The sequence below is a fragment of the Pelmatolapia mariae genome, linkage group LG18 (genome assembly GCF_036321145.2).
Source record: "Pelmatolapia mariae isolate MD_Pm_ZW linkage group LG18, Pm_UMD_F_2, whole genome shotgun sequence".
Lineage (NCBI taxonomy): Eukaryota > Metazoa > Chordata > Actinopteri > Cichliformes > Cichlidae > Pelmatolapia > Pelmatolapia mariae.
The window spans coordinates 6100014-6125543 of record NC_086243.1 but is presented as its reverse complement, the minus strand read 5'-3'; the positions used below and the strand labels follow the sequence as shown (position 1 = coordinate 6125543).

The 25530-nt window shown below is 41.1% G+C and overlaps 2 protein-coding genes across 2 annotated transcripts; both read right to left on the bottom strand.

Annotated features, from left to right (window-relative positions):
* Positions 1-18142: 18142 nt before the first annotated feature.
* tmem53 (transmembrane protein 53) lies at positions 18143-20195 on the bottom strand. Its single transcript, XM_063461909.1, has 3 exons — positions 19943-20195; positions 19606-19709; positions 18143-19459 (listed from the first exon to the last, which is right to left on the bottom strand). Exons 1-3 carry the CDS (start codon positions 19995-19997, stop codon positions 18758-18760), a joined length of 861 nt encoding a protein of 286 aa, XP_063317979.1. The 5' UTR covers positions 19998-20195; the 3' UTR covers positions 18143-18757.
* A 352-nt stretch (positions 20196-20547) lies between these two features.
* toe1 (target of EGR1, exonuclease) lies at positions 20548-25318 on the bottom strand. Its single transcript, XM_063461884.1, has 8 exons — positions 24982-25318; positions 24824-24864; positions 24625-24721; positions 24244-24402; positions 23786-23899; positions 23292-23440; positions 22701-22863; positions 20548-22499 (listed from the first exon to the last, which is right to left on the bottom strand). The coding sequence occupies exons 1-8, from the start codon at positions 25093-25095 to the stop codon at positions 21747-21749; spliced, it is 1590 nt and encodes a 529-aa protein (XP_063317954.1). The 5' UTR covers positions 25096-25318; the 3' UTR covers positions 20548-21746.
* Between the last annotated feature and the right edge of the window lie 212 nt (positions 25319-25530).

Below are 25530 nucleotides of genomic sequence, written 5' to 3'. Positions count from 1 at the left end.
GGTATTTTAATTACAGTTACTTACAATGTACTTGCGTTACATTGTAAAATAATTAAACTCGCTGAATATCATTATTAAATTTCAATAATTTGTCTTCTAAACATAGAAGTAAACTCTGCCGCCTTAACATCGCTGTAGTGCAGGTGCACGTCATTTCGCGCCAGTTTGCTGCATAGTCGTATTCTAAAGAACATGACGGACTCGGCTGAAGCGTGTGGCTGTTTTATGAAATGGACATATTCCCGTCTCTTCACTTTTCTGAAACAAGCAGACAAGAACATTACAGTAATATGTAAGCTATGTCCTGGGGAGAAAAAACTATCGGCCGCTGTTAATAGCAGGAGTAATCTACTGAAGCGCCTGACACGAGAGCATAGACGAACACTTCTGAGTGATCCTTGTTCATCATCCATGGATAACACCGCGGCAACTCCTGCTAAGCAGGCAAAACTTGATTTTACTTCAGCAGCACAGAAAGCGTCTGAAGGTGAGCTTAAAAAATGATTGCAGGCTACATTGTGGAAGAGATGCTACCGCTGCGTACTGTAGAGTCTCCGTCTTTAAAAAAATTTATTTATTATTTAGAGAGTTTAATTTCTATTGTTTGCCCACTCAAGGTTTATAGGGATTTTAAGAAGTATTTAGTTAAATTACTTATTTAGTAATTAAGTTACTTTTCTGACACAGTAATTAGATAAGTATTTTAAATACAATATTGACTAAGTAATTAGTAATTAATTACTTTTTTAAAGTAACTTACCCAACACTGGTCACTAATACTGCAAGCCATAAGTAGCCATATGACAGTTTTATTTAACGGGTAAATTGCAAGTAGTTTGATCTCATGTAAGCCCTACAGTATGTATCATTTTCAGAAAGCTCTGATAAACAATCACAGTGAACATTTTTGTTTTCTAGCTTAACCTCTTAAGCACGCACGCACCCAAAGATGGGCACAAAAGGGAGGAGATCGTGGAGATCAGAAACCGCTTGGGGCTTAGCAGGTTAAAGGGCGCCGAGTCCTTTTGGACAAATAAAATGATTAAAACCTATCTCTTCAAACCAACCTGATTCAGATATAGGTGAACATTTTATAACCATTTCTGAAAAAATAAATCTGTCCACACCTAAAAATGTATATGAACATTCACACAGTGTGTGTTGGTGTAAATGGCAGTAGAGAATTGGTTGCTTTGTTTTAGAAATTACTTTGAAAGAAGAACAACAATAAAAAGTAAGGCTAGATTTTGACAACCAGATTTTGATCATGTAATTTCATTTCCAGGCCATCAAATACTGTCACTAAGGTGTTCTGTGGCCTTGGCACCATAACTACAACAATACTGGGTCGGTGGCACAAGATTGTCAACCATGAGGCCACCGTTGATGTCTTGTGTGGGAGCTTTGTTTTAGACATCCCAAAAAGTTGATTCACATCATCTGGAGGTTGCATTTTCAGTGGGAGAAATTCATCACTCATCCAACTGACTTCTTTAATCTCAGCTCACTGCAGGTTTCTTCAGTTGGATAACGATCCAAACAGATACCATTTCATAACAATGAGCCAAAAGATCAGTTTCATGATCACTGATATGCAAATTGCCATGACCCATAGTTTGTATGGAAGATACCAACTGGGGAGTGGGGAGTGCAATCACTGTATTGTAAGACGTTAAAACTGTTAGGCCCTTTCCTCGATTCAGAGATGGCTGTTTCATTTTTGCCTAAATGGACTCCTTGACTCTTCGCACAAGCTACCATTGCTCCCAGTCCAAGAGGTGTAGATCCTCATCACTGAAAGAGTGGCCTCTAGGTATAAATAGATGGCAGTCCTGGACAGTTACTTCTTCTATTTTCTCCCATCCACTTAGCCAGAGGTTGTTTGGTTTCCCCAGTTTATAATTCACAGTAATCCCCTTGACAGTCAGCTCTGTACACTATTTTGTTTTCTAGCTTAACCTCTTAAGCACGCACGCACCCAAAGATGGGCGAATCAACTTTTTGGGATGTCTAAAACTGTTTGTGTCAGGACCAGTTTCTAGTGTAGCGTGTTTTGGTGTTTGAAAGTCACCGAGACGCAGTATTTTTAAAATTAGCTGATCACATGCCACATACAGGATTACCAATGGTTTTTGTTTCGGTAGCATTGTCCTTCTTCTCTCCTGGATCATCTGGAGCATTACTTAGGACTCTTCCCTGCTTTGACAAATGTCCAGCTGGGATAATTACATTTACAGGGCCCCTGAGATGACTGACCATGCATCGCTTTACTTGCTGTTTTGTTCATGCTTAGGCACTACAACTACTTGGTTAAGTTTAGGAAAAGGGTTTTGTTAAAATGTTAACAATGCACATTGAGAAGTGACACTAAAGAGTGCCCTTTGCCTTCAGGTCACATCTAGGCTTTGACAAGGGCCTTTGACCTATTTTGCAAATCCAACGGACAATCTTAAGACGGAAGAAATTTAAGGCCAAACTACATTTAAGGGGGTTGATTTAAAGGATAACATTTTATAGTAGAAACTATGCTTATTTAATGTGTTTAATGTGTAAAGTTTGCTAGGCTACAAATGTCTTTGGTTGGAGTGACAGAAGGTGAAAGCTTCTCATGGTGACAGAAATCCAAGATATCATGAGTCACTTATCAAAGACCAAACCATGAAGCCAACGTGTGTGCCCACACCACCATCTCCGGTTTCTGCCAATACAGGCTAAAATGCATTCATGCTAAAGGTTTTCCAAAACAGTGTCGGCATCACTTCCACAAGTGTCAGTTTATTATGTCCTTCAATAGGACACCATAATAGGACACAAAATTTTAGCTAAGGTTATGTGTGGAAAAAATGAGTGCATATGAAACTGGTCGCAGAAGGTGATGTCCCCAAAATCTCCTTGTGATTGCTTTAGTTGCTAGAAGATTGCCTAGCAGACTGTTCTCGAGACCTGTGCAACTGAGACCTTAGTATGGGCATAACCTGAAACGATGGCTTCACCAAACCAGTCATCCCTGCAAAATTCAATAAATTACAAGATGCTTGGTTTTTCTCTCTCAGCACTTCACATACAAATCCTTGAATGATCAGGCCCCATCACATCTTAAAAACTTCATAGGACCATAGAAACCAAATGGAGCACTTTAATGTCAGACTGCTGGCTTACTTGTGGTTCCGAGCATATTAAAAAGTAGAATGGGAGGCAGGGGCTTCAACTTTGATGTCCCTCTTCTGTGGAACCAACTCCCAGTTTGTAATTCGCAGACAGACACCCTCTCTACTTTTAATATTAGACTTAAAACTTTTCTTTTTGATACAGCTCATGGTTAGGGCTGAATCCAGTGACTCTGAATCCTCTCTTAGTTATGCTGCAATAGGCCTAGATTGCTGGGGGCTACCCATGATGCAGTGAGTGTTTCTTCTTCACTCACCTTTTTCACTCTCCCTGTGTTTATACCCACTCTGCATTTTTAGTTATTATTAATCTCTAACTCTCTTCCGCAGCATGCCTTTTGTCCTGTCTTACCCCCAACCGCTCTTGGCAGATGGCTGCCCTCCCTGGTGCTGCTGGAGGATTCTTCCTGTTAAAGGTTTTTCCTTCCCACTGTCGCCAAAGTACTTGTTCACAGGGGGTCATATGATTGTTGTGGGGTTTTCTCTGTTTTCTCTATTGTAGGGGCTTTACCTTATATTGAAAAGCACCTAGAGGTGACTGAATTGAATTGAATTGAATTGAATTGAACATGATCTTTGATTTGACTAGACCAGTGATTCACAGCCTAGAGCAGGAACAGCAAATGAGGCAGAAAAAGTTTGGCAAAGCACAACAAAACACTCATTAGTCTGTTTCACTCATAAAACCATAATACTCTAACTTGAATTTGAAAAAAGCTCATTTACACATTAAACACTCTACACTTGTTAAGCTTGGACTCTGTTATCATTACAAAGTCCACCACTTAAGCCTACAACATAAATACAACTACAGCGGGCTGTACAGTAAAGACACTTGAGTGCATATGCCTTCCATCAAAAATTAATTTGAGTAGCTTTGATAATTATACAAGGGCGTAAAATATTTAACAGCGAGTGGTGGGAGAGCTGTTTAGGAGAGCTAGGATGAACATCAACTTCATCCAGAACAATAATAATTACAAACTGCTGACTGCTCTCTCTCAGCCGCTGTGCATCTCACTGTGTCTCACTTATTCAGCTCTGGTTCTCTCGCTCTTTGGTTCTCTGTGGACATGACTCTTTCGGCACCTTTCTATTTGCATCTCCCTCCCGCTCTGCAGCAAAGAGGCAGTGGGTGGGGAATGGAAGGAGATGATTTAAGGTAATGAGAGGAGTAAAACATCATTAGTGCAAATTAACTTTTGTCAGCTGAGGTGATCTTGGTGGGGGCACTTCTGCCACCGGCGGCAGCTCGGATAATGGCAATTTATGCATTAATGTGTGTTATAGTGTGTGCGCATGTGTAGGTGTGTGTGGTGACGGCCACCAAGGACGCTTTCAGTCTTAAAGGGCAAGTCCAATCTTTTCAAAGGCCCTTCTCAGACACCCTAAATGTTTTCACGAGAGTTTCTAATTCTCTAAGTATTTTCCACTCTGTTAGTTCCCATTTTGTAAAATCAGTATTCCTAAGGGGGCTTTTTTAAGTTTAAATATGTTACCTCCCTTCGTGCTCTTAGCACTAAACTGCCTTGTGAATTATTTATGTTACAGCACCAGTTACAAGCCAGCTCTTGCATTGCCACATTTTGTGAATATGAATCGTAAGCCGACACGGACTCTTGCCTGCAACTTAACTTAAGCCAGCTTTAAGCCAACTATAAAACCAGCTGTAACCTCTGTGGCTAAAATGTGAAGCCAAAAACTGCAGTTCTTCAGTTGCTGCAAAGCAAGCTAATCACCATGGACTCGCATGTTAAAATGTCCAACCTAAGCCAAGCAAATAACATGTTTGCCACCTGTGTCTCTATGACACAGATTGTAAAAGGTGAAAAATCTCTTTTATACCTCACTTATTTAGATTCTGCTTAAAGTTTAAAGTTTGAGGTGTGGTCACCAGAGACCACTGCAGTGGAATTATTTCTCATTTAATTTCTTGCTGTGTGGTACAACTTGTCCAAGAAGTTTCAGTGTTGGTAAGTGAAATTTTAGGAGTCTGTTATTTAGCACTTGTGTCTTTGTATTATATCCGTTCAGTTTTTAGATGTGGTTTGCCAACTATGTCAGCTGATAGCTTATTACTCCACACTCTGCTCTAAATATGATAATTCCTGCTGAACATGCTTCTTTTACTCACTCAGTCTGCACAGTACAGTTGCCTGGGGAGAAAATACCTAAAATCATTATGCACTTCTGATATTCAGAATCAGTTGTTGGTATTTGTATTTCCTCTTTCACTGGAAACGTAACAGGTGCATGTAGTTCTGTAATGTCGCTGCTCTCTCTTGCTCTTGGTCTCCCTTACTCCCTCCATCTCTCTGTCTTCCTGGCTTTGGCAGCACAGGGGAGGCACGGTCATGTTTAATGCATGTAGTTTGTGTTGCACTCAGTGCTTGAGAATGGGCTCCAGTCCATTAATTGGTAACAAACGGCTGTTGGAAACAAGACAGGCCCAGCACAGGTCAACCAGCTCCAAGGTCTGGAAGGATGTGGACACTGATGTCCGCCCTGGGCCATCCACTGTCTGCAGCTGTGCTTCATAGCAACTCCTTAACTCAATAACTTACTCTTAGTGCTGTATTCATTTGCGCATGTTTACACGCAGCGAACGGTTGAAGAGACAATAATCTGCTGTGTGTAAACCGAAAACAATTAAGTAAAATACCAACTAGGCTACACATACACAACATACAGATGAAAATGTAGATTAGGTGAGATGGAGGGATGTGATGAAAATGACTTCCATCTACATACAAAGAGCAGGACTGGGGCATACCCATTGCTAATAAAATCAAGTGATCAAACCTCTGCTTAAATATGGTTTATACTGCTAATGTAGTCATTTTCAAATTTTTAAAATTTCTTTTCTGTTTCAATTTGAAATGGCCGTTAGGATCTGAGCTGTTACAATTAAAAGCTTTTTCTTTTGGCAAAATCCTTATTCACCCACTTGAATAGAGAAGGGAAAGATTCCTTTATTCAGTATTGTCTACAATAACCGAAACGCAGTGTCGAGATGAGATCATGTGACTGACGTGGACTTTGAAAAACATTTCTTTGTCTTGTGAAACTCTTGGGTTGTTTTTTCAGTATGCTTTGGATCAGTTTTGCAACATTTAGCTAAATTTGAGCAGAGTGTAGACTTCAGTATTCATTCGGCTGCTTCTATCTATCAGCAGTCATATCAACAAAACACACTATTCACCTGATTGCGGCGACAGTCACACATGCCTATACTATAACGCTGCTGCCACCATATTTCACTATAACACATATTACACATACCGTATTTTTCGGGCCATTAGGTGCACCGGATTATAAGGCGCACTGTCGATGAACCGGTCCATTTTCATACATGAAGCACAGTCAGATAAGTCAAACTTTGCTCAACTCATTCTTCTTGCTTCCTCCACCTCTGTACCACTGATTCATTAATGTCGAATTCTCTCTTCTGGAATGTGGGGCCTCCCTGCTGCTGCGGAGTCGGGGCGGTCTGCTTCTCTCCACCCCAGGGAAAATAGTAACACTACCTGGGTCTGGGTGCAGTTTCCCCCTCCAGGGGCAAGGGTACCTAGACCTGGGGTATAGAGTACGCTTGGGGAGTGTGATTGTGTGTACAGTGTCTATTTATGTCTGTCTCCACGTTGGGTGAGTGCTGAGTAATTGCATATGAGAGCATGAGGGTGGGAATGGATGTTTGTATCTGTGTGTGCCTGTTTGTCTGTGTCTATATGTCAGGTTGGGTATCAGACGCCACCTCTCTAGGGACATCTCAGGCCCTCCATGGTATGGAGGCCTATCTCCCCCCACCACTCCCCCTGCCAGTGGCAGACGCCCTCAGACATCGGTGCATTGGTGGTTCTTTGTGTCCGGTGATGGGCGTCCAGGTACCCACCGGCTCACTCCTGGTGGCTGCTTGTCGGGGCCTGGAGCCTGGGGCTCGCTCGGGCTCCTTCGGGGGTGGGGTGCCCTCGGCCTCTTGGCTTGGGGCTCGGTCACTCTGGCACAGCTGGCTGCCGGCGGAGCTCACGGGCACGTCACTGCAACCCCCCCTGGCTTCTGCTCCGCGGCTGCTGAGCGACCCCTCATCTGGGGCTCTCCTCAGCTCTTTCCAGGATAGTGGCACGGTTGCCCCTCCGTTGGTCTTCCTTGGTCTCCTTTGCTCTTGGGGCCTCTGGATGTCTGGAGCCTTGATCTCCTCCATGCCTGCTTCATGCCCAGGAGGACGGGGCTATGGCTCCCCACACCCTCTAGCAGATCATTACATGAAGGAACCTTTTAAATACAAGCACGCTCATGCTCACAGGTGTACACACGGGTGATCACACACACAAACTACACCCTTTTTGGCTGCTACCTCAAAGCACACTGTGCGCTGTCGATCCTACGTGCTGCACAATAATATTCAATATTTAGTATTTACTGTTATATTCACATAGATCATCGCGATGTTGTTGTTTATTATATTGCTCTCTTTTTCTTTGCTTGTTTTCTCTTTTTTCTTTCTCAACAGGTGATCCAGGTGATTGATATATGTATTTTTTTGTCTGTTTGTTTTGTTGATTTTTGGTTTTTGCCCTTTATCACCGTCCCTCTTCCCCGCTCTTTTTCTTTCCCTCTTTCTTTCTCCCTTTTCTTTTCCCCAGTCAAGTCTGTCCCGTGTTCAGCAAATGAAAATAAAATAAACAATAAAAGCAAAGGTGAATCAAATAGACCAATACGGCAAGGCTGGGATGGTCCATTTGGTAAAGTAAATCTGTTGGGGATCTTTCTTTGCCTTTAGACAACAATTCTGATGGCAAAAGAACCAAACAGGACAGGCAAAAATAAAAAATGTTGAATTCTCTTGCAGCGACTCTATTCCCATGTTGTTGCAGTATATTAAGGACTAACCTCGTATGGATTATCTCAGTTGTTCTCCTGACTGACATTTGGTCCGTTTACAGCATCCTGCCATGCTATTGCATTTGTCCCTAACCCTTGGGAACCCTCGCGTTAACTTTTATCGTGTGGAAAAAAGTTAGCGTTCATCCTCCAGCTCCACTGTGTTTATGTTATGCTAACATAGCTGTGTTGCTAACGATCACGTAGCACATCATTATATACCAGCTAGTCCAACTTCAGTAACCCTACAAAAGTCACTGCTGTTTAGTTTTCTGTCTTCATTTATGTTGGAAGTGATAGCAGAGCTGTACGCTTTAATTTTTTCAGAAATCTCTCAGTCAGAACATGGCATATCATGTTTAGGTGGAAACTAATGAGCTAACTTCCTGCTAACTTCTAACTCTGTTAAATTTAATAAATTCTGTTTTCATGGATGCCTGGATGTTAAACTTAATTGTTACACCTGGTAAAGCAGCAACGCTGATCATTTTATTAAAAATGAAAGAATTTAGACAGTTTTTAACTCTCAGTGATGCCGCAGTGTTCGTTTGACTTTGGGACCTGAAGCGGACAGAGTTTTGGACCCAGATTACTCCGCGAGGCTCCTGACTACGGCAGCCGTAATGCTCCGACAATCCATCAAGCGGTGCAGCTTCGTAGTTTACCAAAGTCGTACTAAAACGTTTTTTGACAGATTTTTGAGCGCCGTGTACCACATAAAATCGGCTTGAGGTCAGTAAGCACAACCAGAATTCATACATATGGCGCACCGGATGCACTGTCAATTTTTGAGTAAATGAAAGGATTTTAAGTGCGCCTTACGGTATATAGTGGCACATTAGATGTTTTCTGGCCTTGGAGTCTACTTTTTATTTTGGCTTGTGTAGGCTGACCATCTTTGGCTAAATTAACCTCTGATTGGTTCTTTGATTGAGTCAATGCCTCCGTCTTTTTTAAAAGACCGTTTCTTTTCCAACTTAAATTTTTTAATGGCTCAGGTTAAATCACTGAGCTGTCATAAATATCTAGATTACCATATATAACAAAACTTACCGTTCATACATGCAAGCACAAGTCTTAAGTTTTTACACCAAATTTAACGAACATATCTTTACTCTGGGCTACAGAAAGTGTTTCCTTTATTCTCTACAAAGAATGTGGGTTCATTTACCAGTGAGAATAAATTATTTGTAATTATCACCACAGGAGCATCGTGCCGAGAGAGAAAGAGAGGGAGATAAAATCTTGCGTGTTAATCAAGCCATGATGAATTGTCCATGTTCGTACAAACACAGCCTCTTCATGAGTCCCCTGTGCATTCTTCACACACACACGTAACCAGTACAACAGAGTGGGCGGAGAGGACAGAATTAATTCTATGAAGTGAGCTGGCAAAGAGACAGTGTATGTAGATAAGTGGCAGGAGTGTAGACTGCGTGTATGCGCTTCTATGTGTGTGTTCAAATACAAAGAAAGTAAGGGATTAACTGAGCACTGAGTGTGTGTCTGTGTGCGAGTGGGGAGAATGCCAAGCAGAACTGTGGCTGTGGACGACATATTCGGCAATATGTTACGTTCAGTCTGTGACTGTGTGTGTGTCTGAGAACATAAGGAGATGTACTATTGTCATCCTGGTCGCGGTGGCAATGACATATCTTAATCTACTTAGTTAGCGGCCAGGGGTCTTTAGCTAACGGATTATCAGCCAGATTTGAGTAATAGACTCCTCATTTAGCTTTAATGCGTTTTGCATAGAGAGCAACCTTCCCTCATCACTCTTTAAGATGAATCGGCTTCCTGGCTACAAGATTAAGGAAAAAAAAACTTCTAAAGATATTAGTCTGCCAGCAACTGCATAAATCATAACATTTTGCTAATGCAGGCAAAGTTAAAACTCTTACATAGCTTTTGTAGTGTACAAGCAATACAATATGGGAATTTAGGTATTTCCCAACCATAGAGTTCTGCCCTTATATACAGTCTCAAGTTAAATATAGCAGCAACGCTGGTTTTAAACTGTAATCAATCTCTTAAGCTCTCACTGACCTTGACCCATACTCCAGGTGAAAATCTCTCCAGAATCTAGCCTTTACTCCACAGCTGTAATTATAAACTGAAATGAATAATTTGATATTTTTAGCTATATATATTTTTCCACTTTGATGTTCAGAAGATGCATATTAGTTTGATATCTGTACAATAAATATAGGTCAAGGTTTAGCTGTAAGACTTCACCAAGGAGAAATAGCTAGCCTTACTCTGTCCTCTGTTTTTCCTTCATAGGAATCTACTGTAACGGAATTTTTATTTTATTTATTTATTTTTTTAAATTGACAGCATTTTGTGCATTGAAAATATTAAATCTTAAGATTAAATGGCACAACTGGCAAAATAGTACTAAGCTAACAGGGGGTTTAATTCTGGCACCTTGTGTTGTGTTTTATTCTTTTGAGGGGATCGCCTGTGTTTCAGGAGAAAAACATGACTATGGCAATATTGCACATATTAGAATCATAGAAAAGAAAAAAAATACAATATTCTTGTAAAGGTTGTGATCATATGTTTAACCTTTGAGCTTGTTTAGTTGAAGTTTCTGATAAATCTATTAATGATACACAGCAGGAATTCAGGCTTGAGAGTCTGTAGGATGACTCTGGTTCCTGAATTATTCTAAGCAGGCCACTGAACTGGATGCTGCAATATAAAATGCACTAATGTAACTCTTGATATGAAAAAGCACTATCAAAACTAGAATAAGAATAAAGAGAAACAGGAACACTACGATTCACTATAGTGAATTGGTCAAACTCATTTCAGTTGATTATCTTAAATAGTCTAATTTTGGAGGATTTTTTTTCTGTCTTTTGATTATGTTTAGTCTTTGTGGGGTTAAACAGTATTTAATACTCCCAACACAATCACACACACACACAGCTGGACATCCGATAAATGATGAAGATTCCCCATATGAAGACGGCATATAGCTATGTCGACTACCCACAGGAGAGAGGTTTCCTTTTTTTCATGATTTATCATCAGATACTCTTTTAGACCTCAGTAGGAGAGTTTTAAGTTCATACTTTTGCTTTCTTATGTTTTTCAGTTGGGCAAAATTTACTGACTGTAATGTAAGTACTGCTTATGCCCCATATGGAAAAGATATATATAAATCTTATAAAGTTTGTATCTGTCTTGTGTGAAACTTGTATGAAAAGCATACAAGAGTGAAAACAGATATAAGATCCCTTGAAAAATTATATAAATGAAACTTGTATGTTTTGGATACTTCCTAAAACAATATATGAAGGTGGTCACTTTCATGAGTAAATCATATAAACCTTATATGATTCACTATATGAAGTAGGCCACATCTGATGCAAGTCTTTTATAAGTTTTTTCTATTTCTTTTCCATATGGGGTATCAAAAATAAACTGCTGGTTATTTATGCAAAACATCATCCTTTAGCAGCCTAAGGTCAAAATGTGTACACGTATTTTACACTCTAGTTTCATAGTATCGTATATATTTTTCTTTTTAGATACATCAGCATCCTCAACCGCAGCAAAGTATGTATGTATTTGTTTACTGCAAACAAGCAAAAGATTTATGTAAAAAAAAAAAACTACTGCAAAATCCCAGTCTTTCTTTCTCATGTATATGAACACACACACACACACACACAGACTTTCACCCACCACACAGACAAACACAGACAAAGCAGCCCTAGGCCTACCACTGTCATCATACATGGGACTTGGCCTGTCTGTGTGAGACGCACAGTTTGTTTGGTAGTTTTAATTTGACAGGGCTCTGAATAGAGCCTCTGGAACACACACTAACGCTTGCACACACAGACCTACACACACACACACCTTTAATTTGACAGCGCTCTAACAAGAGCCTGCTGCTTGTCAAATGTTCTCCAGTGGCAGCAGGGATGCGCAAAGCCGAGGGGTTTCTGTTCAAGGACATCTGTGAAGAAGCACACACACTCCTTCAGTAGCACACACTCGCTTTGAATAGGCTGAGAGAGGCAGCCCACTGTACGGCGTGATGGGAGAGAGGCTGCACACACGCTGAGGGGTTTCTACACTGCTGTTCCTCTCACTCTCCATCTTCCTCTCCCTCTATGTCTCCCTGTCCTTTTTTTCCCTCTTTATCTAACATTCCATCGTTCTTTTTCTTTTTTTTTACTCTTTAGGTCTTAAGTAGAGGGCTGAGGAGCTGAGATAGACCAGGGGAGATTTTGATGACGGCTCCCCGTATGGTCCAACAATCGCTTCCCTTCTTTAACCACACACACACACGCACTTACACACAGACACACAATATTCTCTTCATTCTTCAATCCAAACACCATGAGACCTTTTAAAGTTACTCAAAGGCAGATGGGACTTTGGTCCTGATCCTCTGGATTTCATCCTATTGAAGGTGTTTGTTCGCACACATGACGCACTCCTTCTTGGGTGTGCATGTGTGGGAGCTCCCATGCTGTCTCGGACTTGGCGTCCACAGGACGCTTTGCTCATTAGAGGGAAGAGAGGGTGACTTGAGTGACTTCTATTCGGCTCCCCCGCTCAACTTGATCACAAGGCTGGTCCCGCGGAGCAAGAGAGAAAAGCAAGGTTTCAGCACCGCGTGTGTTACACGGCGAAGACAGCACGACCCAGCGGAGCACGGTGTGAGGAAGATGCAATAATCAGTGATCAAATTAATACAAAATCTGGCACAAGCTCCTATTAGTGGAAACATTTAACTTTCTCTTTGTGCTACTTCACATAAAGGGAACACCACCCCCACCCCAGAGAAGAAAAATCACTGTTATCAACTGGAAAGATAGTATGTCAGACGTAAAATCAAAATGTCAAACATTATATAAAATCAGTCCAAATCACCAGAGAGGAAGCCACAAAGATTTGCCATTAGATGATATCTCAAACCGCGTGTATCTTTGGGTGTACGTGTTCCTGTCAGATAAAATACTGCACATCCCCATCCAATGATCTAGAAAGGGGGTTCACAGGGTTGCATCCAAAATGTCAACATGTACATAAATACAAACATTTCCTTTCGATTCAGAGTGACATTAAACGGATGGGAAATTGTTGCCGAGAATAAACCGAACCACCGAGACAAAGTTCAGTGTTTGGCTTTGCATGATAACCAGCAATCCAAAGTGCAGAAGGGAAGCATTCGATTGCATTTTCTGATAAAACCGGCACTAATGTGACTCCATACTGGAGATGCTTGCAGGTTTTTTTCCGATGATGAAAAGCCGCTAGGATTATTTGAATCCTGTAAATCACAGCTAAAAGTCAACGTGTAAAGCCAAGGTCTATGAAACTATCAGCCCAGAATAGAGAACACAGACGATATGTTACCGCATTGCCAAGTGCTACCACTTAATACCATTAATCTTGGTGCTCTCCCCCTCATCTCTCACTTCATCTCTGCGTTGGAGTGCTCGACGTCCTCTAAAAGTATGGATCTTGACCGCAGCCATTTTCCTCGGAAGAAGGAAAGGCTAAAGAGAAAGCGCTGACCCCTCTTCACTGCAATTTTCCCCTCATCAACTTGTGAGACTTCATTAACTTCCTTGGGGTAATTTCGTCTTTCAGTGCGTTTCTGAAAGGGTAGCATGACGTTTTCCTCTCACCCTCTAGCTATTCTCTTTTCTTGCTTTTATCTTCCACCCTTACCACAAGCGATTTCTCTTGAGAGTCAATTGTAATCTCTGAAAAAATTTGGAAAAGAAAGGGGGTAGTAGGGTTTCAGGGATCTGATGTTGCCGTTCACCTGCAGAGGTCATTCCAGCACCAACAGTATCCACTTTTATTCAACTCAAAGCAGTCCCAACATGAACTGAAGTAGCTTTTGAAGATAATGTTCCCCTCAGGAACCAAGAATAATATATCCACTGTACTCTAGTTGGCTTAGTGCAAAATTCAGGCTTTACTGAGAAGCTGCAGCATGGAAAGTGTGAGACAATGCTGCCCTCTTCAGGAATATTTGTGTCACTCCCTAGAACGAAAGGCTTGCAGGTTTGCCTTATGGATATTGCGAGTTTCCAATTGTCATTAATGCATCATTTACATACTGTTGATATTTTTGGGGGTTTTTTTTTGGTTGGTTTTTATTTTTATACTAAAACAAATGCTAATCTTAACCTCAGGCAATCAGTATATGTCATTTTTCCTTTTATTAAATTATTCTACTAATACCAAGCAGTGGTGGTTTATGTTGGTAAATGTCATTTTAAAGTTGGTATGCAGATTCTTAACTGCCAATGTGGTGGCTGACATCAGCTGTAGTTATTCATGTTAGGAAGGTTTAGACTGCTATGATAGCACAGAAGAGTTAGAAATAAAGGCAAATACTCCCTTGGTTTTACTCTGCACAGCCATGAAGGGTGGATGAATAAACTGTACAGTAGCTCTTCCCCTTTTTTCTGTGTTTCATAGTAGCATGAAACCATACCAAGGTTGTTATCACTGGCTTTTTACCACTATGTAACATTGCAAAATTTGTGTTTTAATTACGCTGTATAATTAAATAAATGCAGTTGTAAATTCTTATATTTTTATGCCATCCAATAAGAAGTTTATGTCACAAGTAGTAATAAGACAGCATCCTCCTTGCAACTTGTCATCTAGAGTAGAGGTTAAGCATGCAAGACCCTCAACCTCAAGCAAGCACTTTCAATTTCCTGGTGAGAGGCCACCTGTTTCCAAACAACTGTGGTTTGACTCCAACGGACTTCAGTCACTCTCAGACAGACTCGTTTGCAAATACTTGCTGTCTAATTTTTGAAAGCAGGCAGATTGCCAATAGGTTGCAATGAGTTTGAGTCAGTCTGCACCACTGAGCGCAACTCATCTGCACTATGTCTCTTTGTAATATCGGACTCGACTGGTTGGTGACTGGTTGTCTTCTAGATATACTTTTATATAAAAGCATTGCTGCTGAGCCCCAGTGTCATTTTGCAGTTAAATTGCTGGCCTGCAGCAACTACATCACTATTTTGGAAGGATTATCTTTTCACATCTATAAGATTTTGGCTGAAGGCTGAATGTAAATAGTTCATGTTAATTTTTATCAATGTAGATGTCATTCAATTTGCAATTTTTGCAGATTTATTATAATTAAATGCTATATTATCACAAACAGATTATAAGTAATGTCCAACTTAACCCAGGTCAGTTGCGAACTGATAGTTGACTAATTGTGTCTTATTGTAGTCTTGATGCATCAAAGTTGTTTAAAGGTGGCAACTGACTGTGAGTGGTTGTAGACCAGGTCTCTGTCTTTAAAACAACCAATTTAAAGGCAATGAGATTGCCAGTTTAATGCACATGGTTGCATTCTTTTTGGAATCGTTACTATCAGAATAGCTCTACCATTCTCAAATCTTCTTGTCAATGTTTCTGGGGTCATAGAAATACAGTCTACGACTGGTGTTGATTTAACTTTGAGAAAGAGAAAGTGAAAATTAAATATCACAGCATTTTGACTCAGAGTTATTGAGGCAGCCATTGCAGGACATCAGAGAGAGACTAACAGCGGATCAGGGCGGCCTGTCTCACAATGCGCACTCCAGTAAGCGATGTTCATCTGTCTGTGCCGATATGTAAACTTTCCTCTTTCTCCCTTTCCTCCAAGCAGTTCTTCATGATACATGAAGTGCCAGAGCCTGGCCTGGCGCAGAGACAAATGCCAGCCACTTGCTCTTTCAAATGTCAAATCTGACATGTCGTAGACATTCAATAACCATCCCTGCCGGACCATTTCAGAGCCGTGCTCTTCAAACAGGCCCTGATGTCTCATGACAGGAGTGCGGGTGAAATGGTTGGATTGCATCTGATGTCCTCCCTTCAGTAAGCCCTGCTGATAAAGTTTATTAAAGTAGGTTATCTGTTCTTCACCAAGTACAAGAGGTGAAGGAATCTGGAACTGACATAAGACAGCCATCTGAACCATTCAAAGAACGGTTTCTCCAAATTAAAATTCCCTATAATAATCAGTTTTGATAACACTGCTATTAGGATAACATTTTACATGAATAATTAACCTCCTAGGACCTGGCGTCCATATATGTGGACATCACATTTTGGGTTGTCTAGACCAAAATACTAAATTTTGCTCGACAGGGGCCTGATGTCCACTTGCGAGGGCATTATACTGCCACTTTTCTATCGAAATTTTAAATGAATATCCTCATATGTGGCTCTCATTTTTCTTAGAAACAAAAATCAGATTAAAAAAAATCTGTTTTTACATTCATCGGGTCCTAATCAGCCCAAATATCAAAAAGAAATTAAAAATGCATGCCATGGAAGAGTTCGGGTCTTAGGAGGTTAAATCAGAGGATTTGATTTATAGGTGACAGGAAGGACTCATCGAGGGCCTGGGTACAGACAAGAAAGTCGACCACCTTCCTGTAGAGGACTAAAACACAGAGTGTAAAATGATCACCGACCATGCAGCTGTGGTGTGTGTAGCCATTTCATGTTTCCAGTTAGGTCCCTTGCAGATTCTTTGGATCTCTTTTTAGTTATTCAGCCACTTTTCTTACCCAGTGCCTTCTCTTTATTCAATATCATCATGGTTTTGTTCTTGCTTTCCTAAAAAGTGGCCATGCCACGGAGAAGTATTCAGGCTGGTGGTGAATTCCTGTACATTTAAATTAGATTTATATTCCTCAATTTGGGCTGGTGCTCTAGAGGGCCAACATTGAACGTCGTTAACCCATCAGCAGAACCATTATCTGCTCCTTTGTGCAAAGAGGAACTGGATGAGCATTGTCATAGCTACAAAATGACCTCCAGCAGCACACTAGTGTTAATGTCTCTGACCAAACAATTAGTAACAGTCATGAGGGGGGCCTTAGGGCCCAACATCCTCTAGTAGGCCCTGTGCTCACTGCCCAGATTCAAATTATCGGGCATCAGGATGAATGGACCCATTGTCAGACACTACGCTGGTGCAGTGGGTCCTGGGTTCCTCCTGGTGCACAACAATGCCCAGCCTCATGTGGCAAATATGCAGGCAGTTCGTGGAGGATAAAAGAACTGATACCACTGACTGGCTCCCACGCTCACCTGACCTAAATCCAGTAGAACGCCTCTGGGACATTATGGTTCAGCCAATCTGTCGCTGCCAGGCTGCACCATCATCTCATTATGAGGATGCCTCCAATGTTGTCAGGTGATACTACTGATGCCAAATAACTTAGTTTTGGTTTAATCTAACCACAAGGCAGACCTGTGCATTTATGTGGGCTGCAAGATTGCAGTCCATTAGCATAGTGTGTTACCAATGATGTTCTTGAGGATTGTGGTCCCAGCTGCCTCCAGATCATTAACTGCTCCACCTGATGTAGTTTTTGGCTGATCCACCACTTTTTCCATCATCATCTCACTCCATGAGGAAAGATCTTGCATGGAGCTCCAGGCTGAGGTTAACTGATGGTCATTTTATATTTCTTCCAATTGCACAAGCAATTCTCACCTTCTTGCTGATGATCTTGAGCCCATTATGGCCTTGTTAGGGTCTACAACTTCATCTCCAACATCCTTTGGTCCTAAAAATGGATTCTGTGGACAGGTGTGCTTTAGACACAGAGAGACTAAGAGTATGTGTAATTGATTGATTTTAATGTGTGCATCATATGGTAGCAAGAATTCTGGCTTGGTTGTAGGGGATCAAATACTTACTACTTTGCTTTGCATCATTGGGAGGAATAGCTCTTATGTAATGTGTCTTTCTGGACTTTTGGTTGATGTTTTGTCTCTCACTGTTAAAATGGAACAAAAACAAGTGAACAGAGACTGTTCATTTCTTCGTGAGCAAAGTAAAATAGTCAGCAGGGGGATCAAATTATTTTCCCCACTGTAGATGTTTCATTGCCGGCTTTTGTTCATTGGAACATGCTGCACTATGGCCACCATGTTGCTCAAGAGGAATCAGGCTTCATAATGGTTTGTAACACAACATCGTTATGTCATGAGACCTATTATTTGGCAAAAATAAACAAGGCATCTTACCAAAAGAAATTTACAACATGTTCTGAGCATTCAGGTTTATTGAAGGCACGTCAGTTAAAAAGTACACATTAGTTGCAGAGGACATATACATTCATTGTTAATCAGCTTTGTCCTTCAATTAAATTCATGTTAAAACTCACATATTAGGGCTGGGTATTTACTTTTTTTTCTTGCACAGGAAAATAAAAGGAATTTACTCTACGTGGCAACAATTTTCAGAGTTCCATTAATGAAGAAAACATTCAATCACGTTTAAAATCTGCCTTCCTTGAAGCACCCTTGCATTCTCATTCGATATAAAACCATTAGAATATAACCACGTATATATTAAATTTAATAAATAGGAGATACAGATCAACCAGATTTTTCATTTTCAAAACTGCTTACCACTACCGCTAATCTACAATAAATCACATTTCACATCAATATTAAATATATTTAAATTATCCTAAAGGATAGAGTCCAAATTCTCCAGTGTATAGCTACTGATTGGATTGTATTCATCATCAGGTTCATGTGGTATATAACTGCTTCACATACTTCATCAGCACGCGAGACAGTGTTTGATAAACTGGCAGGATTTCACACCCTACTGTCACACTGACTGACTCAGCAGTCTGGTTTTCTTCCCTTTGTCATCTGCAAACAACAGCTTTGCAGAAATTTCAATGACTTTGAATGTGTTGTCTCTTTTTTGTTTCGATACCTTCCAACTCCTTCATGCAGGCAACCAGGAAGTCATGGCACTTGAGAGTATACTCTTCAGGAAAATACCGGAAATGGCCAACATGGGGGCTGGAGACAAAATCAAAACTGTCCACAGGGACACCTTTCTGCTTCAAAGTCTCCAAAAAGACCTCAACATCTTTGTGCCTAATCACCTGGTCATCCCTGGAGTACAGGAAGAAATGAGGCCAGGCGGGCGGCCTGTCCTGCACGGCATCGTAGTGGTTCTTGTGAATGTACTTGGTCAACGGGTACAGCACGATTCTCAGAAGGAAAACAGTCACAGCAAAGAGCACTAGGAGGATATACCTTAAAACAGGACTTATTTTTGGCCCTAAGGTGGCCGTCAGTGCACGCAGGGCCCCACGGACGTTCCCGCTACCTGGAGCACTGTCCATGATGGCCCCGACAACAGACAACGAACTGAACTGTTTGTCACTGTGCAGCAGTTCTACAATGTAGCGGTAAAGCATGAAGCCACCATTGCTGAATGTGTGAAAGAAAATAGGACTGTTCTCCACCTCGTAGTCATAGAGGATCTCCAGCAGTTTGAGAGCCGTGTTTCTCAGCTCCTTGTATCCAAACGACTCGGAGATGAAGACAGTCTTCAAAGGAGCCGTGTAGCGGATGGTGACGCAGCCCTGCAAGCACAGAAAACAAAGACAATGAGCATGAATGAGAGAAGTGGATGTATAAAATACTGGCCAGTCCTGTGCAACATTTATAATGCCACAATCCTCATAAAGGGATGAGAGCAGGTGATTTGCTCGTGTCATATAGTTTGAACCTGTTCATTGTAGATGGAGCTGTATTTCGAGAGGTGCTTGTCTTTGCATCCAGCCCAGCCTAACAGTATCACAACTGGCTCCTTTGTCCCCTGCCAGTGTCTCTCTGAAAACAAGGCACACGATTAAAACACACACACAAAAAACAAAGAAATAAAAAAAAATAAATGAGGCAAACAGTCACAGCAAGCTAGGCTAAATTAGCTCCAACTGTCCAAACAAGCAGTTACCGGGGAAAAAAAACCCAACACATTTTTAACGCGGCTTTGTAATACACAGCTAGCGTGTAGGCTAAGCTAACAGAGGCATGAGCACACAGTACAATGAAATGTTGCTTACCCGACGTCCCTGCATCTGGAAACACGATGTTGTAGTCTATTTCATCGGCTGCCATTTCTGATTGCTAGAGTATCAGCTGCGGTTCTCTGAAGTTAACGTTATCTCGCTCATTTGGCCGTTACAGAAAAATAACTGTAACTGTGCCACAGAGCGCTGAGGTGAAGCCCCTGTTAACCAAAGGAGACACGCACATTAAAGGTCCGCGGACTGTCACCAGCTCCTCCACGTCACACACTCCTTCCTCCCGACCGGAGTGTTTCTTCTTCGTTGCTTTTTTTTCAGCAGCGTCAAGATGACCTTACTGCCCGTTACCGCCCTCTTCTGCATGCCAGGCGCCACTGCGTCTACAATTTTGCTTCTGCTCGTTTAGCTCGTCTTTCATGTCATTTCTCAGTGTGTCCCATAAACGAAAAACTACTTGAAAAAGAAAGTAAAAAGTAACAATTGTGCATAAAATACTGGGGGGGGGGGGTTCAGATAACTTGTCATTGTAATAGGTTTTCAAATTCCCTTATAATTTCTGCGAAAAAAAAAAATCTCACAAGTAACACAATCATTTGAAATATTAATTTTTAATTAAGCTAAACTTAACTCTCTATGTGTGTTTAACTGAATGGTGAAGCTCTCACAAAGAACACAGGCGTTCGCTTGACAATCACACGACAGCGCACAGAATAGCCAAAGTCCATATATGTTATCATTAAGTAGAACCTAAATACATAATTTATCAGTTCACTTATCACATTTCAAATTGTTCATAGATAATCACCCACAGCATGTTATAACTTAAATTATTTAAAGTACTAAAAATCTGATTAGATGATTTGGGGCCTGTCTTATTGTAGCTCAGCTAATAGCACTTAAAGAAACCCAATAGATTTTCTTCTTCTGACAACTCCTTTATGATTGCTACAGTACGTTTGCTTCCATATCACCCTATCCTTCTCATACCAACCTTCTGCATGTCCTCCTTCCCTGTATGCATAGATCCTCTCTGTGAGCTTCCTATGTTCCTCCTGTCTGGCAGCTCCATATTCAAAATCTTTTGTTCACTGTATCCACTATTCCTCCCCTGTACATCCAAACTTCCCTTTTAATTATAAGTCACACACCTATGGATTGTTTTTATCTCAATTACTGACGATTGCCAACTCACATTTTAAGAGGAAAACACATTTAATCTTTTAATCAACTGTAAGCATAATATTATGGGATATTTTTTCAAACGCAGAGCTGCATTGATTTTAAGAAACTGGGTGCTCATTCATCATTGTTGTTATAATTCCTCGATACTCAAGGGATCTTAAATGTAATATTTGACGAATGGATTAATGATTGCATTAGAAGGTGGTGTTCTATGAGAGTTATGTCAGAGGTATCAATTCCTCCATCCTCCAGGAACATTTCCCCATTAGGATAAAATGATGATTACACCAGAACTGTCCTCTCATTCACAGTCAGGAGTAAACCTGCCATTCACTCACAGCTTAGCACTGCTGTGTTTAGGGCTAAATGCTAACTGCCTAAATGCTGACAATGACTTAGCATGCCAACACTGAAATAACACAAATTAAGCTGAGGCTGAAGGAAAAACTAATATATTGACACTGGTATTTATTGGATTGATTTGATCTGGACAAAGGTTTTGACCAAGTATGGAGACCACCTGATTTGGGTGAACCATGACATTTACAGAAGGTCAATTACAAGCAAATATATTTCAAACAATAAACATCCCCAATGGTCACTGGATTCAAGTCCAAGTCTGTGGGATTTACTCCTTACGAACCAAGAGAGACAAAATTTAACACCTTCCGCCCCACACCATCTCCATCTTCTGCATGTGGGCCTTGGACGACTTGGAGAAGGTACTCTTTACCACATTGAGAGGCGCTGCCTTGCCGCTCAGATAGACCTTGTTAAGACAGGTAGGAAGCCACGACTGCTCCTCCTCCTCCTCCTTGTCTGCTTCTCCAGCTTCTTCCTTCCTGATGACGGTACAAGAGTAGGCGAAGATGTAACCTGTCATAAAGGCGTCAAATCCTGCCCGATGTGTCCCTGCGTCAGCATTCTTCTTCTGGGTTTCAATCCCAGCTGAGCGGTCATTCGTCTTTTCTCTCCCTGCTCCTGTCCCACTCCCTACGCCACTTTTTCCATCATTTGTGTTGTTTTTTGTGTTCCGGCTGTCATCAATTGAGGCTATTGTTATGTTCTCATCACACACACTGTTCCCCTTGCTGTCAGTCTCCAAGCTCTTTCCTTCACTCTGTGGGGTGTTTCCATCACTGTCCATTGCTGGCAAACCATCTGGGCACATCTCAGCAACTGTCCCTCGCTGGTCTCCTAGAGGATCTTCTGGATCCACTTCCATGTTGGGGATTTTATTTTCCGGAGCACCATCAAAGATGAAGGAGCCCTCTCCTTCACTTCTCTTCTTCTCTCTCTGTCTCTTCCTTTTCTTCCTCTTGTCCTCCTTATTTTTCTCGTCCTGGAGGATGATGCGGTCTGTGTCATGGGATAACGGACACTTTGTGCCATTCGGACACCAACCAAATGCCTGGCAGACAAACAAACAAACAAACACAAAGTTAGGTAAATTAGTAAAAACACACACAATTTCATGATATCTATTTGGCTCCTGCATTATAACAGACATACAAAAAAGAAAAAAAAACACAGGAGAGAAAAGAACACTTTAGTTTTCCACAACTGTACAACTGAAGATTCCTCTGGGTAAAAATCCAAGCTTGAAACTTACAGAGAAGCGCTGACAGATGTCAGTCTGTTCCTCAATAGAAGCGACAGCTGGACACTCCCTGTAGTCCACATAGGTGGACATGTGACCAGCATACTGACAGAACTCTATGTGAACATGAGGTCCAGTTGCTCCGGAGTCCACACTGCGACCATTATCCAGCTTACTGGGAAGAAGAGAACATGATATGAAAGAAGAGGGATATGTGGCTGATTTTGTTTGGCTTTAAAGGACAAACAGGGTTAATGTTTCAAAGACAACGTACGCTGACATAATTATGGACACCAGACTTTTCTGCTCTGCTCCAAATCTTAGCACCTTCATCATCGACTTAGCCAACAGGTTAAAAAAAAACAAAAAAAAAAAACGAGTTATCAATTATTTTAAGAGGTGTTAAAGGGCTTTGTTCTTCGGTTTTACATACTGGTAACTGCTGCATTACATTACAGAGGACACACGTGGAACAGTCCTGTTTACCTTTTAGAGAACTTAATTAGCATCAAGTTGTGCAAATTATATCAGTGGCAAATTAATGTCCACTATAAAATTCAATAAAAACAAAAAAAATAAATAAATAAAAAAAACTTTACTCACCATTTCTTGTAGGCGTACTCAAGATAGGAGGCAGAGAGTCGAAGTTCAAATTCTGTGACATATTTGGTGTCGTATATCCCAGCGGGAAACATCTCTGACAGGTCAGCAGTGAAGGTGGCCAGGCGCTCGGGCAGGTGAGCATAGAAACTCTAACAGAAAAAAAACACAAACATTCGTCAATCTTCTCAAACATCTCTTTGTCCAGAAAGTCATTAGAAATGTTGAATCAGTTTTGTAAAACATATCCAGGCCCAAGACAGGCAGCATTAACCTTGGAGTTTTTCCTTTTATTGTAAATGTACACTACACAAACGTGCTCTGGCTGTGAACCCAGGACCATCTTGATGTGAAACAACAGTGCTAAACATCAATCTTATAGAGTAAATATAAGAGTTCTATTATTATAAAGACTTTATAAATGTTAAAGGTATTTAGAAAATGTCATAAACAGATTTCACATCTTAGGAAAGTGAAAACAAGACAACAACTTGCACCTGGTACAGAAAAGCCATGTCAATGAGACCATTGTGTAGCACCAGGGGTTTCCGAGCACGCAGCAGCTCAGTGAACAGTGCTCGGATGTGAACGCCGCGGTCATCTGCGCCTCCCTTACGAAGAACAAAGAACAGAGAGGAAAATGAACTGACATCAGAGGCAAACCTACTGCTACTCCCTGGCGTGATAAGTTAGACACCTTTTATTTTATTTTATTTTTTAAGAAAAAGGTCAGCAGATGTAATATTATTTGAAAAAGTAAGTACACCTTTTGACTGAGCAAGCTCTACATCCTTGTAGAGCTTTTGCATAAGTGCGTGTTAGTCACTGTACATGTGATGAGCTGGACAGAACACAGTCGTGGTAAATAACAGAGAAAAGCAGCAGAGTGAACACAGCTGGTACACAACACTCAGAATGGATGACACAACTCAAAGCAGCATGCAGGAAACGTTACCTTATTGTTGCCCTTGCAGTACGGGATTCCGTGGCCGTACTGCTTGTTGAAGTCAAATCCGTGCTGCACCAGGAAATGCACTGACTGGGGCTCTATGATGTACTCCTCTGAACATAGAAGGGTGAGGTTATACACCTGCACCAGGTACGAGTCTGCAGGCTGGGGGAAGAGAAGGAAGGATGAATCACCTGTGGCATTTGTGAAGTCTGCAGTGGCAGTTTCTGTAATTTGATACAGATCTAATAGCGTTATTTAAATGTGTATAACAGTCTAACTGGCACTGCTGTACAAACATGTTACACTTATGAGTACTGTGTAATAACTGGTTTAATGTGTAGTACTTGACAACATTTAAGCCACTCTAAAAGGATCATTTTGCACCTTTTGATCAAGTTTCTTGTAGCAGGCGATTCCCAACGAGAGGATGGAGCGGGACCGAGCTGCATGACATATAGCTTTGTATCTGTCCTCAATGGATCTGAAATATTACAAGAGTCAGAGAAAAATACAAGCATCTACTTCCCAAGGCTTCTTGCACAACCTACTAATACTATTTCAGCTCAGAAAGACTTTTACTCACTCAGCCAGCAAGGACTTCCTGTTCCCAAGACCGCTCAGCTCCTAAAAAAACAGGAATGTGAATTTTCTGCAAACTCCCACATTACCATCTGTGCATCTAAAGTGGCGAGAAACCTGGAAGAAACCAAATTCTTTCAATACGTAAGAACTTGTAATTACCGTGTCCAGTGCAACGAAGGACGCCGTTTTAATAGCCACGACCATAGCAGGCCAAAGCTCTTTAAAGTTTTCATTCTGGACATCAATGACAGGAACTACCAGCGAAGATGCCATGCTTGTCTTAAACTGTCTTAAGTTGCTGACGACTACCTGAAATATGAGCTAGTTTATCTCAGGAAGAGTTTTAATTAACAGTTGCTAGATTTCCGAGACATTACGCGTTGCTTACTTGTTACAGTGTCTTTAAAATCGCAGTGTTTACTTTAACTGCTGTTGTTTTTTGGGAGTATTTAATTGTATCAACCGCTAACAACTTCCAAAAACATTTCAACGTGCTTCTTTGGGTCCTGTGACAAAATATCTCACAGCAGTTCGACTGTTTCCTGACTCCAAATAAAGAGCACTTGCCACTAAATACTTGCAAAAAAATTTTTTAAATTAGTTAGCGTAAAACGTTATCAAGCGTGTGTGCTTTATGTTTTCATTTGACCGCTTCTGTTTCGCTTTTTGCGCTTACGTGGTATTTTCAATCAGGCATTCCTGACAGAC

Bases quoted from the DNA above. Each gene is read 5' to 3' on its own strand.
- toe1 (XM_063461884.1), bottom strand. From the start codon at position 25,095: ATGGCATCTTCGCTGGTAGTTCCTGTCATTGATGTCCAGAATGAAAAC. The intron at 24,865-24,981 runs GTAATTACAAGT...CTGTTTTTTTAG, and splicing joins CCTTCGTTGCACTGGACACG to GAGCTGAGCGGTCTTGGGAA. The intron at 22,500-22,700 runs GTAAGTTTCAAG...TTTGTCTGCCAG, and splicing joins ACATCTGTCAGCGCTTCTCT to GCATTTGGTTGGTGTCCGAA.
- tmem53 (XM_063461909.1), bottom strand. From the start codon at position 19,997: ATGGCAGCCGATGAAATAGACTACAACATCGTGTTTCCAGATGCAGGG. The intron at 19,710-19,942 runs GTAAGCAACATT...CCTTGTTTTCAG, and splicing joins TCCAGATGCAGGGACGTCGG to AGAGACACTGGCAGGGGACA. The intron at 19,460-19,605 runs GTTCAAACTATA...CTGTGCTTGCAG, and splicing joins GCTCCATCTACAATGAACAG to GGCTGCGTCACCATCCGCTA.